This window comes from Pelecanus crispus, chromosome 5 (assembly GCF_030463565.1).
Source record: "Pelecanus crispus isolate bPelCri1 chromosome 5, bPelCri1.pri, whole genome shotgun sequence".
Lineage (NCBI taxonomy): Eukaryota > Metazoa > Chordata > Aves > Pelecaniformes > Pelecanidae > Pelecanus > Pelecanus crispus.
This window is the reverse complement of record NC_134647.1, coordinates 43,073,608-43,087,877: the sequence shown is the minus strand read 5'-3', so window position 1 is coordinate 43,087,877 and position 14,270 is coordinate 43,073,608. Positions and strand designations below refer to the sequence as shown.

At 43.1% G+C, this 14,270-nt stretch overlaps 1 protein-coding gene across 3 annotated transcripts in view; it reads right to left on the bottom strand.

Moving 5' to 3' along the window:
• The window catches only part of TRPM8 (transient receptor potential cation channel subfamily M member 8), a 48,234-nt gene that overhangs the window by 18,566 nt on the left and 15,398 nt on the right, over positions 1-14,270 (bottom strand). The window contains exons 8-14 of one of the 3 annotated variants that reach the window (XM_075710346.1): positions 13,818-13,885; positions 8,243-8,440; positions 5,156-5,258; positions 4,045-4,163; positions 3,479-3,769; positions 2,247-2,342; positions 1,266-1,395 (exon numbers count right to left, since the gene is read on the bottom strand). In XM_075710346.1, coding sequence (XP_075566461.1) covers positions 1,266-1,395; positions 2,247-2,342; positions 3,479-3,769; positions 4,045-4,163; positions 5,156-5,258; positions 8,243-8,440; positions 13,818-13,885 — 1,005 coding nt within the window. Of the gene's footprint in view, positions 1-1,265; positions 1,396-2,246; positions 2,343-3,478; positions 3,770-4,044; positions 4,185-5,155; positions 5,259-8,242; positions 8,441-13,817; positions 13,886-14,270 lie in introns of all 3 variants that reach the window. The other 2 variants (XM_075710347.1, XM_075710348.1) reach the window with 2 other exon arrangements.

Below are 14,270 nucleotides of genomic sequence, written 5' to 3'. Positions count from 1 at the left end.
TGTCACCTAATCTGACTTATGGTGATGACAGCAGATTGCTAGGCAGCAATGCAGTTACAGATCCATTGTTTTCTGCATCAGGCAAGAGAACAAGGCTATAACCTGCAATAAAGCCCAGAGGCAACACTGTAATGTATTTCCTCCCAAGTTTAGAAACCAAGGTCCTGCTCCACAAGATGCACCACAGGTAAGCTTGAATTTATAAATTGTGGGTGCTACAAATTAAACCCAGCCATGGTATCTGCCAACTGTGCTGGCTTTCACTTGCATGTTTCTCTGAATAATTTGCAGGAAAACTAGACACTGAGGAAACATCAGCCTGCTCATGGAATGGAAGTCCTAAAAAAAAAAAAAAGAAGGTCCCTCTGCTCTCCTGTCACCCATTACCTCATTAAACAAGAAACTATTGGTCAGTTCAGCCTATGAGATGCAGGGCTCAATTCTGAATTACTGACAGTCCTTGCAATAGGACGAACTGAAGGTCATACAAAGGAAGAAAAATAACTGGGCTAGATCTGCATTCTCAATGAGCGACAGTATTGCTTGTCATCTTAGAATACAGAATGTGTATGATTTTGCAGTCCAGAATTTAGGAATTCAATCCACTTTTTACCTGGAATTTATTCTCACGCCCCAAAAGTACTCCTGCAAATTTGAAGGGTGGCTTTTCTCAACCTGAGTATTACCAGCACTCATGCAGAAAGTTTCTCTCATTCTACATTCTCCTCCTTATTTCTGGGCACCCTTCTTCTTCAGCCTTGCCATTAGAGCTAGGTAGTTTTTTCTTCCCAATGAAAGGAATTCTCTCCCCCAAAAAAAACCCATAACACCCACTTTTGGAGGCAAGCTGTTCAGACAGGACACGCAGTTTCTACTGGGAACAGATGGTGTGGAAGAGATTTCCAAGCAGTAAAAACACATTTTGACATTAAAGGGAAGCATTTAATGTTGGATATCTAGTTTTCTAAATAAAGTTTTCTTTCTACTTCCTTTTGACATGTCATTTCTCTTCTTTAAAATTCAGGCTGAATTTCTGGGCAGCATTTCAGGCAAATTGAATGAATTATCTTGCCTTGCATTTTGCTGAACAAAACTAGCAGGGTTATCAGTTTTGCTTTGCACAAAATAAAAACATCACTATGCAATCATTGGTACACAGCAGACCTAGAGATCATTAAAACAAGTAATGTTCCAAGAACAGAAACAATTTCCTGATCTCTGACCCCTCCTATTAAATTTCTAAAGGACTTAAAGAAGGCACTTACCTACTGCTCTTGTCTCATACTCATTAGCAAGTTCCTCAGACTCACCAGCAGCATTTATATCATTCTTCACCTTCGCCATGCTTTTCAGGAGCTTACTGGCCCCGAGGGCTGCCAAAGTGCAACCTCTGGTCTATGGAGAGAGAGTTAAGTCATGCAAAGCCCTCTGCAAAGGGAATGTGATATATGCTTTAAAAATTATCCCCCTTTTTTTTTGCAGCTGCTCAGTTCCGAGTCAAGACTGGCAAATGAAGATCCAGTTCCACAAAACAAACAGTAACCATCAGTGTACTGGTAACAACTTTGTGACCAGTCTGAAAAGGTCTTGCATATAATAGTTACATATCAGCTTTGCATCTCTGGCTGAAGATTCACAAAAGAGGGTCTGCTCTGTCATGAGCTACACTGCCATTTACACTGTACACCAGTCTGGATCAGTGGGGTGTACCCAGAACTGCCCAGACTGTGTTAGTCCGTTCCATTCAGAACATCCACACATACAGGGAAGAAGCACTCTGTTTCAGACATGGAGACCAACGTGAGCATGAGCATCCATTAGCTTTGCTTGCACTAGCCTCACATTTACAGATTGTGAATTATGTATTTGATACAATCATCACTAAATGTACTGTCTAATCAAAATTAGAAATAGATTTCAATCAAATACCTGGAATCAGAACACACTCATATTGTGGAATGGGGGGGAACTCAGCATCCAAGCTTGAACATGGATGAGAACATACAACTATAGGTAAACACTAGCTTGGACTGCTGACTCACACATGACAATAGGAAAGTAAAGTATGAAATCCACACCCAAACACAAAATGGGTAATATTAAACCTACTTACAGAGTCATCTAGCAATTACCTCTTGTGGTTTTGTGTTTGAAGATGGATCCAGAGCCTTCAAAGGCCTACAAACCAAAGACAAGGAGTACCACTGTACTGTTTGTAAAGAGGAATAAAGGAGAATTCAACTTACTTGTTCCCAAATGACTTTAGACAACTCTTTCTTGTTCTGAAGAACTGACCAAATAAACAGAGCTTGCAACGGGTGCCTTGTGATAGGACACTCATCCTGAAAGAAAGAGTAACAACTCCTCAGCCCTAAGCTCACCAAACTGTTTTCAACTGGAACAAATCCTAGCCAGCCACTCTCCTGTTTTCATATTTTCTTCCTTTTATAGCCAGCCCACTGATCCTCTCTCAGCTATCTGGTGCTTGTCACACACTAATGTAAGTTAGGTTATATTTTATATGTATATTTAAACCTTATATTTTCCTATTTGATATGGAAGAATCAGCCTCCCTGTTTTTCCTAAAGTTGGCATTAAAGGGCATTTGGGTTGAAGTCACTTTCTGCTTCAACCCATGCAGTTCAGATAGCCTCACTCACATCTTGACTTTGTGTTGTGAGAACACAGATTAACATCCTCTAAAAGGAATACTAACTTTATACCAATATGCCTTTTGTGTTTAAGCAAGACCCTGAACTTCAACAGAAACTTAAACAGAGAGGAATTCTATACGGCCATCTTCTTTGCGTTAAAGCAATTAGCACCTGGGGATGGCAAAGCCACCAGAAAATGACTCTTGAGCAACAAAACTTTTAAGAACCACAGGCTTTGGTGTAAACTCCCAAAGCTAACCAGCATTTTCAAACCAAGCTTCCCCCAAATGTCACATGTATTGCATTTCATCTCTGAAGTCAATAACTGATTTCAAAAGTTTCCTATCTGACGCCCAAGCTCCAGCTTTGAAACTCAGATCTGGATCGGATGTTTGGACCTGCTGTGCTGTGATAACTAAGTCTGGTTCTAACTGACAATGAAATAAAGTCCAGAAGATGCTTCACACCCTTGCAACAAGCAAGGTTTAAGATACAAGAGTCTGTACCAAAATATGAGTCCAAATTCCTCATGCCCAGCTGGCACCTCTGTACCAAACTCTGAATTTATACTGGCATAAATTACAAGCTTAACTAGAGCACTGATTGCTCTAATAGAAAATATTTTAAACTCAACACCCTAACAAACTCACCCATTTTTCTTGTAGTTAAATGACCGTTATGTGCATTTGTAAAATGGGGCAGTATGTTAAACATAAAACAAGGCTGAGACCTCTAAAGCAAATCCTGCTATACCAGAAACAAAACATAAATTCTGTTTTTTCTTTCAGGAGACACACAGTGGAATCAAACTGTTCATTACTTACTGAAAGATCTATCTCTGTCTCATCCTTGCTATTTTTGTCATCTCTTTTGAGACCTCTTCGGAAGTCTTCAACCATCTTCCATGCAAATGTGAGGAGTGCATCGTTATAGGAGTTCTTTGCGATCTGCAGATTCTTGAACACCAGGCTGCTGAAGTTGTTTGTGTACAGCTCTCTAAGGACCTCTGTGGTAAGGAACTTTCTCAGATTCAAGCCATTTTCCAGGAAGAGACGGACAAATTTGGGCCTGTCTTTCACTAGGGCTGTGAACATGACATCCTGTAGGTCAGCAGACTAGGAAGAAATGGAAAAACAAATATTAGGGAGCACGTGAGACATATAAAGCTTATCTAAGGGCCTGACACATATGGCTAACTGCCACATTTTCCTTCATACTGCCACGTTTTCATCAGAATCATTTTTTTCTGTATGCAGTTGCCTTTGTTGGATGGCCTAGAGTACTTCTGGCATGGGCAGGTAACCTTTGCAATCAGTGATGTCAGTGCAAGGAGGAATAGACACTCTTACTTATCATCACAGAGGCTGGGGTGCTGAGAAGTGGTCTGTACCTCCCAGTTTCGATCATTGGTGAAGATCTCATCACTGGCCAGGTCCAATTGGTTCCACTCCAGAAGCAGCTTCAGCTGCCCGTTCCAGTTATCTCTGTCGTGTTCATTGGTGCTGAAAGCTGCAGAGGAGAAACAATCCTCTAGGTAAAAGACCAGAGACAGAAGAGCTTCTTGGCATACTTAGTCATCTCTGCTTTTCACACTATACCTGACAAGACCCCTATCAAGCGTCTTTCCCGAGACTCACACACATCTTCCCGATTCGGTTTTAGAGGATGCTGAAGGCTGAGAGACATATCTATGGTCAACATAGGCCACAAATGAGCTGCTAGGAGCACCTCATCAACCAAAATCAGCACAACATTTCCTTCAGGCTCCTCAGTCTCCTGTATCCTCTACACAAAAGAAATTCTGCGGGATTCCCAATGGGGCCCTACACAGGAAGTGTCATGAGAAGTTGTAACGTTCATAGTCTTTCTCCATGCACAAACAGGAAAATTAGGTCAGCCCAGAAACCTTCACTGAGTACCAGTTCTGCTCGCTGGAGTAGCAGAGAGCCCAGGTCTGAATCACTTATGGTAGTAAGTCACTGAGATTTGAAAGAGTTGGGAAGCAGCCCTGCACTGATTGTTAATTAACTGGATACTTCTGTCCCTGCTGAAAGCAGGTCAAACCTCTTCAATCCACATATATACTAAAAGATACTTGATTTTACACTGCAGGATGCTGAGTAATCCAATTCTGCAGTATAACCAGAAAAGATCCTTTGCTTGGCTTCCTGACTCCCTGTTGTGTTGCATACTTGTGTGCTACTCTCATAGATGCTATTCCAGCATCCCCAAAGCTCTGTTAAATGCCTTCCCAATTATCTGGACTGAGTTTTGATCTCACCCACGCTAACAGAACCCTTGATGCTGCTTTAGCCTGTCCACACCACTTCAGATGAAGACAAGCTCCACACTGTGGCAGGAGCTTATCTCTAGAGAGATGGCACTACTCTAAGGAAGGCTGTTCTAGAAAATAAATAGCCATTTTTTTCCATCTATTAAAAAAAAAAACAAAAAAACCACACACCAAACCACAAAACCCCTCCCGAAAAACAATTACTTGCCTTTGTACAGGGCAAAAGAAATGGCATTGCTCACAATTTCATCTCCAGCTTCTTCTATTTTGATAACTGTCAGTAAATGAGGGTTCTCAAGGACTTCTTTGATCTACAAAAAGGAAAAGTTCCATTTCAAAGCAATCTAGGCTGTTTAGTAGTTGATCTCCTAGAGCACCTTTAAAGGAAATTTCCCATCATATCATAGCAAAGCTACTTCTCAGTCCTGTTTCCACATACAGTTAAAATTTAATCAAGTCCAGATAGAAGTAGATAATGAGATTTATTTTAAAGTCACCAAAGTACAAGATTAATTACCCTCTGAACATACAGCAAATAACTGTGATTCCCCTATGCAGAACATCATAAGCAAAAAGATATAATCTCAGTAATTAGAAACTACTTATAAAGAAAAAACATTGTGACAGCACAAGTTTCAATGAACGTCTAGCAGTTTATCAGAGAACAGTTTCTACCTCCTTGTGCTTTGTCAAAACCAGAGATAATTTCTCACATAACAAAGCCTTATAAAGTTACTTGCATTCTAGCACATAGAAAACAAATAGTCTTAGCCATTCTTGACTACAGAAGGAGGTACACTCCAAGGCAGCTCAGTGGAAGACCAAACAGAGAAAACTGCCTTCAGCAGCTCCACACTCCCCAGTGCAGAGCTCCTTCTGGAATCCAGAGGCTCACAGTCTGCTCAGAGGGCAGTTCTTCCTCTTCATGTTTGGACACCACAGCCCCCAGGATCAAAGTGCAAGTTCAGATGCGGTTTCTGCAGGACTGTCTCTGTATAAGGCCATGCCCTATTTCTGCCCTTTTTCCTGCAAGCTTCTTATTACAGAAGCAGAAAATTGTTGAGGTTGGAAGATAGCTCTGCAGATCTAGTCCAAGCGTGCTGCTCAAAACAGGGTCAAGTGAAGCAGGTTGCCCAGTGGAACGTGCAAGTTGTCCCACAGACGCACTCTGCCAAACTCTGACCAAGAGATTTGACTCATGCTTTGCCAGAAACAATAGCTGCTTAAACTCGAATACCAGAAGCTTTGCTTTGTTTATTTCAAAGAAAATACACACAAAACTTTGAGTGTCTGAATTCCTCTCCAGAGCCTGCAAAATAACTGTCCTGGTTTCGGCTGGGATAGAGTTAATTTTCTTCTAAGTAGCAGGCATATAGGGCTGTGTTTTGGATTTAGTATGAGAATAATGTTGATAACACACTGATGTTCTAGTTGTTGCTAAGTACTGCTTACGCTCGTCAAGGACTTTTCAGCTTCCCATGCTCTGCCAGGTACACAAGAAACTGGGAGGGGGCACAGCCAGAATAGTTGATCCAAACTGACCAAAGGGCTATTCCATACAATATGACGTCATGCTCAGTATATAAACTGGGGGGGGGTTGGCCGGGGGCCAGCAATTGCTGCTTGGGAACTGGCTGTGTATCGGTCGGTGGGTGGTGAGCAATTGCATTGTGCATCACTTGCTTTGTATATTATTATTATTATTATCATTGTTATATTGTTATTATTATCATTACTATTTTACTTTATTTCCATTATTAAACTGTTCTTATCTCAACCCAGGAGTGTTTCTCACTCTTACTCCTCTGATTCTCTCTCCCATCCCATTGGGGTAGGGGGAGTGAGTGAGCGGCTGCATGGTGCTTAGCTGCTGGCTGGGGCTAAACCATGACACCAAGTTGCAATGGTACATTCATTAAAAAAAAAAAAATTAAAATAAATAAAGGAATTAAGGGCAGGGGGCAGAAAGCTGAAAGAAGGGGCCTTAAGTGTACAGGAAGCAGTATAACATTTTCCATCCCCCATTATGAACTTCAACTGAGGTTTGAATATGCAATCACTCACCACTCCCTGCTCCCCACTGTGAGCATGGGTAGGAGATAATTAACGAAGAGAGGAAAACAGAATCAGGCCTCAGGATAAAGCATTGGGCAGTTAATTGAGAAACTCAATTAACTCAAGTTAATGGATTGTTCAGTGAACTGAAGTGCTATTGGAACTAAGGCTTCTGAAAAATAACAGAACATTAAGACTTTTCTGGAGCTCCATTTTCCTGTGTTCCTATTAAGGATAGCAGAAGTATACCTAAAACCAGGTCCCCATCTGAAGGTCAGGTAACCAGAGAGTTATAACAGTTTCCTGAGACTTGCCCAGGCAACCCAAGATAGCAGACGCTCTCCTTAGTTCTCCAGTTTCCCCAGTCTCCAGAAAACACTCTTGTAATAAACAGTTACTCATGGGATCCTGAAGACTCTACCTCTGGTCAAAGAGGTAGAGAAAAGCAAAAGAAGAATTTGCTGGTGCATGTACAGTGCTGTACTTTCAGCTGCATCCCATGTACATAGTACTAGTAAGTCAACACTTTATTTAGCAATAATGTCCCAATGGAGAAGGTGTAGGGATGCCACTGTGACAAAATATTGACCAAGTAAGCTGCTAGTCCTAAAGGCCCCGCTCCTAGTCTGTAAGGGAAATTTGACCTGCCTGGTATCTTAAGGGGTGCAGGAAGACAGAGAAAAACTTTTGGAACAAATGAGAGAATACTGAAGTAGATTCACTAAAATTTGGAAGTCCATGGAGTAGCAGTGATAACCCTTTATCCCTGAGCAATCCAGCAGGATTTAGCAGTGCAAGGCACAATTCGGCAAATATCCAATTTCTCCACCTTCACAAAGCATGCAAGGGAATTGTGACACCAACCAGTGCATGAGCCAAGAGACACATCCAGCAGGAATTGCAAGCATTCAGGGAGCAGACCATTACAAAACATGTACCCTTAGCTCTCCTGTGCCCAGACCTAAACCCAGATATGGGGTGCCTTTCCAGAAAAATGCAATTCTCTGCCCCTTTTGTTCCAATCCCTATAAAATAGAAGAGTTTGGAATTTTTCTTTTTTAAATCCTGTTAAATGCACGCCTCATGGATAAGTCATAGCAAGGAGCCCAGCACATCCTATAGGTATCACCAGATAGCAACATCCTGGATTTAGAAGTCACTGGCTGCTCCCGACCTCCTGTTTGCTCTGCCCTTCTCCCACCTTCAGCCTTGCTAGCTCCCTGCCGTAGCACACACTTACCCATTTGATCCAGCTTTCAGTCTCATCTTCTGAAAGCCTTGAAATGGTGCGAGGCAGATATCTGAGCAAGCTCTCCTTGACACATGAAGAAGCAAGAGTGCCTTCTGCCTCCATCAAGCTAGCGATAACATCAGCAATCCGTCCAGAGCCTTCTACCACAACACAGGGAATCTTACTCTTGATGGCCACATTGATAGACTAGGAAGCCAAAGAGGGAGAGGTGATCACTTGAAGCATCACTGTATTATTAGAGCCTACAATTCACTAAGAAAGCCTAGAGATCATTAGGTTTGACTCGGGCAAGAAAAACAGAAACCCGTGGTCTAGAGCAGTATTTTTATTACTACCCACTGACACCTTACCAATGATAACTCTTTAAAACAGCATTCATCTAATGACAGAGGGCTGTGAAGAGCCTCACAGAAACTGAGGGACAGGAATCACCATTTGCCAAATTTTAGAGTTGGCTAGCAGATCAGGAAAATTGCCAAGTGGAAATGACATTCAGGACACACTACAACACTGCCTAGCTACAGTCACTGCTCGTTGATGGCACAGCATTTCCCAAGTAACACTACAGCTGAGTACAAGGACCCTGGCTTTATTTGCTGGAGATGAAAGCAGCAGTCTTTTACACAGAGATCAATTCTGTAGCATCATGAGAACATCGAACTCCAATGTTACTGAATGTCTCCAAGTAGGTACTCATGTGACTTCTCACACAGCAATGTTGTAGGTGACTTATCAGCAGGAAAAAAAAAATGGTACTACAATAATGATGGAAGGTCCATTAGCCCTCCTGTTGCAAAGACCACAACAAGAGACACTTACTTCATTTGCATCACTACTACTGAGAACACAGTCACCAGAATATAAGCTGTCTGCCAACAAATTGTACAAAAGGAGTCAATGCAAGTTATCAACAACCACTGGAAAGACAGAACATCTATTAGCTATCTGAAGAGACAGTTTCGTCAGAACAGAAAAAAAATCAACCTGGAGCCATCAAAACTGTGAGCACGCTACTCCTGTCAATTGGATAGCAGGTCCACGACAAAAGCAAGATGTTTTTTATTGCTGGAAACAGTCTAGGAGGTTCCTGGAGTGTATGGAAGATAACTTCCTGACACTGCTGGTGGGTGAGCCAACTAGGGAAGGCGCCCTGCTGGACCTGTTGTTTGTGAACAGAGAAGGACTTGTGGGTGATGTGACAGCTGGATGCTATCTTGGGCACAGCGATCACAAAATGATAGAGTTTTCAATTCTTGGAGAAATAAGAAGGGGGGTCAGCAGAACTGACACCTTGGACTTCCAGAGGGCAGACTTTGGCTTGTTTAGGAGCCTGGTTGACAGAGTCACTTGGGAGGCAGTCCTGAAGGGCAAAGGAGTCCAGGAACGCTGGACATTCTTCAAGAAGGAAATCTTAAAGGCACAGGAGCAGGCTGTCCCTATGTGCCAAAAGACAAGCCAGCAGGAAAGAAGACCAGCCTGGCTGAACAGAGACCTTTGGCTGGAACTCAGGGAAAAAAAGGAGAGTTTGTGATCTTTGGAAGAAGGGGCAGGCAACTCAGGAGGACTACAGGGATGTTGTTAGGTTATGCAGGAAGAAAATTAGAAGGGCCAAAGCCCAACTAGAACTTAATCTGGCTACTGCCATAAAAGACAATAAAAAATGTTTCTATAAGTACATTAGCAACAAAAGGAGGGCTAAGGAGAATCTCCATCCTTTATTGGATGCGGGGGAAAACATAGTGACAAAGGATGAGGAAAAGAATGATGTACTTGATGTCTTATTTGCCTCAATCTTTAATAGTCAGACCAGTTGTTCTCATTGTTCTTGGGGTACCCAGGCCCTGAGCTGGAAGGCAGGGACAGGGAGCACAATGAAGCCCCCATAATCCAAGAGGAAATGGTTGGCAACCTGCTACACCACTTAGACACACACGAGTCCAAGGGACCAGATGGGATCCACCCGAGAGTATTGAGGGAGCTGGCAGAGGAGCTTGCCAAGCCACTTTCCATCATTTATCAGCAGTCCTGGCTAACCAGGTAGGTCCCATTTGACTGGAGGTTAGCAAATATGATGCCCATCTACAAGAAGGGCTAGAAGGAGGTTCCAGGGAACTACAGACCTGTCAGTCTGACCTCGGTGCTAGGGAAGGTCATGGAGCAGCGTCATCTTGAGTGCCATCACGCAGCATGTACAGGACAACCACGTGATCAGGCCCAGTCAGCATGGGTTTATGAAAGGCAGGTCCTGTTTGACTAACCTGATCTCCTTCTATGACAAGGTGACCCCCCTAGTGGATGAGGGAAAGGCTGTGGATGTTGTCTATCTAGACTTTACTAAAGCCTTTGCACTGTTTCCCACAGCATTCTCCTGGAGAAACTGGCTGCTCATGGCTTGGACGGGCATATGCTTCTCTGGGTTAAAAACTGGCTGGATGGCCTGACCCAAAGAGTTGTGGTGAATGGAGTTAAATCCAGTTGGTGGCTGGTCACAAGTGGTATTCCCCAGGGCTCAGGATTGGGGCCTGTTCTGTTTAATATCTTTATCAATGATCTGGATGAGGGGATTGAGTGCACCCTCAGTTAAGTTTGCAGGTGACACCAAGTTGGGCAGGAGTGTAGGAAGGCTCTACAGAGGGATCTGGACAGGCTGGATCAATGGGCTGAGGCCAGTTGTACGAGGTTCAACAAGGCCAAGTGCTGGGTCCTGCACTTGGGTCACAACAACCCCATGCAACACTACAGGCTTGGGGAAAGAGTGGCTGGAAAGCTGCCTGGCAGAAAAGGACCTCGGGGTGTTGGTCGACAGCCGGCTGAACATGAGCCAGCAGTGTGCCCAGGTGGCCAAGAAGGCCAACAGCATCCTGGCCTGTATCAGGAATAGCGTGGCCAGCAGGACTAGATTGTCCCCCTGTACTCGGCACTGGTGAGGCCGCACCTGGAATACTGTGTCCAGTTTTGGGCCCCTCACTACAAGAAAGACATTGAGGTGCTGCAGCGTGTCCAGAGAAGGGCAACGAAGCTGGTGAAGGGTCTGGAGCACAAGTCCTGTGAGGAGCAGCTGAAGGAACTGAGGTTGTTTAGTCTGCAGAAGAGGAGGCTGAGGGGAGACCTTATCGCTCTCTACAACTACCTGACAGGAGGTTGTAGTGAGGTGGGTGTTGGTCTCTTCTCCCAAGTAGTTAGTGATAGGACAAGAGGAAATGGCCTCAAGCTGTGTCAGGGGAGGTTTAGATTGGATATTAGAAAAAATTCTTCACTGAAAGGGTTGTCAAGCATTGGAACAGGCTGCCCAGGGAAGTGGTTGAGTCCCCATCCCTGGAGGTATTTAAAAGACATGTAGATGTGGTGCTTAGGGACATGGTTTAGCGGTGGACTTGGCAGTGCTAGGTTAACTGTTGGACTTGACGATCTTGGAGGTCTTTTCCAACCTAAATGATTCTATGATTCTGTGATTCTTACCAACTAGATCAAAGTGGTTTTCTTACGAAGGGTCCAGCTGAAGTGCACATTTTACATCACAGGGAGTTTAAAACAGACATTTCAAACAGTTTTGCTTTTCCTCTGCTAAAGCTGATTCCTGTCATCACACACAAGTCACAGAAGCTGAGAAAGAGGGAGTTTCTCCTGGCCAACACTGCTAAGATCAAGACATGGCAAGGGCAGACATCCATAGCATGGAACCTGCTGTGTCAGTTTGGCCTGATCAGAGACTGTATTTACTCCTTGAGAAGATGGATTCACCTACAAATGAGTGAGAAGGCAGACATGAATGTCTCCATGTACTAGTAAAACTGATAAATAGCCAAGACAGTGGCATGAACCCTTAATTGAACTATCATCCAGTTACTTTTCAGAGGAACCTCTTGCCAGGAATTATGCATTTGATTTAAAAAGCCGTTTATTCATTCTGATTAGATAGCTAGTAAGTCTGCATTATGTACAATTTCTTAACAGTGGGTTTGAGGTCTCCATAATATACCTGTCATCACAAGGCTGCCCAAGAAACTACACTGCATAGCATATAGAAACAGCTCCTTCAGTGATGGCCAAATCCTCTCTTAAACATTGTTAATTTGGAACTAAAAGGAGAGATGGGTATATTGAACATGTCACTTTCAGAAAAGCTTTGCTCTGAAACCCAAATGGATGCTTTAGTTTCATCTTGGGACCTCTGATTAACCCATTGAGCTCTGCATCTGTATTCATCTACAATCTACTTGTGGGCAAAGCTAAAATTAATCACGTGAATGGAACCAAAACACCCAGGAAACATACAGGGAGGCTGTGATAATGATCTGAAATTTCATGGAGTGGTTCAGACTAATTGATTAATGTTACCAATGAATGGTAACAGAGACTGTGCTTTGAATTCACATTGTTTGTCATCCTGACAGGCAAACCAGTTTGATTAACCTCAATATTAACAGCATAGCTCTGGTCAGAACAGGCGGTACCAAGATCACATCTTCAAAAGGTAATTATAAATATCACCCTGCTTCAATTTTACTGACTCAAACACTGACATACTCCCCTCATTGTATCCTACCCTCTTGCAAAAAACCCAGCCCCTTTCCCAGCTCCTTCTCAAGGTCCTTCAGCCCATGCTGTGTCAGCTCTTCTTCTTGCTGTTAGTCAGAGCCATCTCATCCTCACTGTTACTGTTCCCTTCCCACACAGCCTGACAGCACATTCCCTCACTTTGAATTCCCTGGTGCCAGGTCCCTTTGCTCCCTCAGTCCCAACCCTCCTCAATTCAGGCCACTCATTGTCACTCTTGCAAGGTGAAGGGGGAAGTAACAATTCTGTTATTTAACACTGCGACAGATCTAGAAGTCACCTCTTCTCCCCCCTTCCCTAAGTGTTACTTAGGCATCCTGTTTCAAGAAACATCTTTCTGCCTCCCCTGTTCTGTTCATCCTCTTCCTACCGGTCATCTATCTGAAGATGATGCCTGCTTTCTCCCCTTCTAGGCTTAGAAGGGTCAGAGTCAGGAGAGCCCTCCCACCTCACTCAGCTGCCTAGATTTAAACTAGGTGCAGCCCACAGTTCTCAGAAGCAGCAATCAAAAGTCAGTTTAAGCAAGCTCTGAGCTGGAGTATCTCCAGCACAAGCTGATCTTCCCTGTATATTACAAGAAAGCACTAATCTCCACTGAGCATGGGCAAGCCAAGTTTTCCCAAACCAAAGTTTAGGCAAATTTGTATAAAAAGAGCTACACAGCTGATGAAGACTCTTCTGATTGCTGCTCAAATAAACACAAGAAACATACATTTTTGTGCTGGATTTGTTATGGAAGAATTGAGACAACTGAACTGTCCCAGCCAAAAGTTTTCCAGGATGTCAGACTGCGGTAGAAACTTTGCAAAGAAAATTTTGACTGAAACAAACTTCATAAGCTTAAATGCAATTGCAAGCAAGGTCTTTTTATAGCGAGTGCTGGGCAAGCTTCAGTAAATAATATGACTGGCTACCTTACCATGTTGCTTGTCGAGTAATCTGTCTTAAATATTAGAGCAATGACCCTCCTGTCACTCCTGGAAACAAGTAAAAGAAATAAACTTACTTTCAAAGTCTCTTTCCCTCCACCTTGGGCAAAACACACAATTGGAATCTTCCCACCATAATTAGATTCTGTGAAACATGCCAAAAGAAAAAGGGAAAAAGATTCAACCCATTAACACAGTTTGAACAACTTATTTTTCCTGAGTACAATGAAAGGCTTTCCAATCAGTTTATGCAGACACTCCAGTACTAGTTTACTGTTGATTTTGCCAAATTTATTAATAGCTTTTCCTTATTTTAATGAAAACTCAGTTCTGCCTGACATTTTGCATAGCTGGCTTCAGACACCCTTCTCCATCAGACGCTTTTTTCCTCCTCACAATCGTAATTTTTACTAGCTCCAAGGTCCCCCAAAAGTGATTTTATCCCATTTACCTACTGCTTTGACCATTTTGAGTCTAGGTGCAAGGTTCTTATCACAAGTTGAAGATTCAGAACCTCTGACTTCACATTT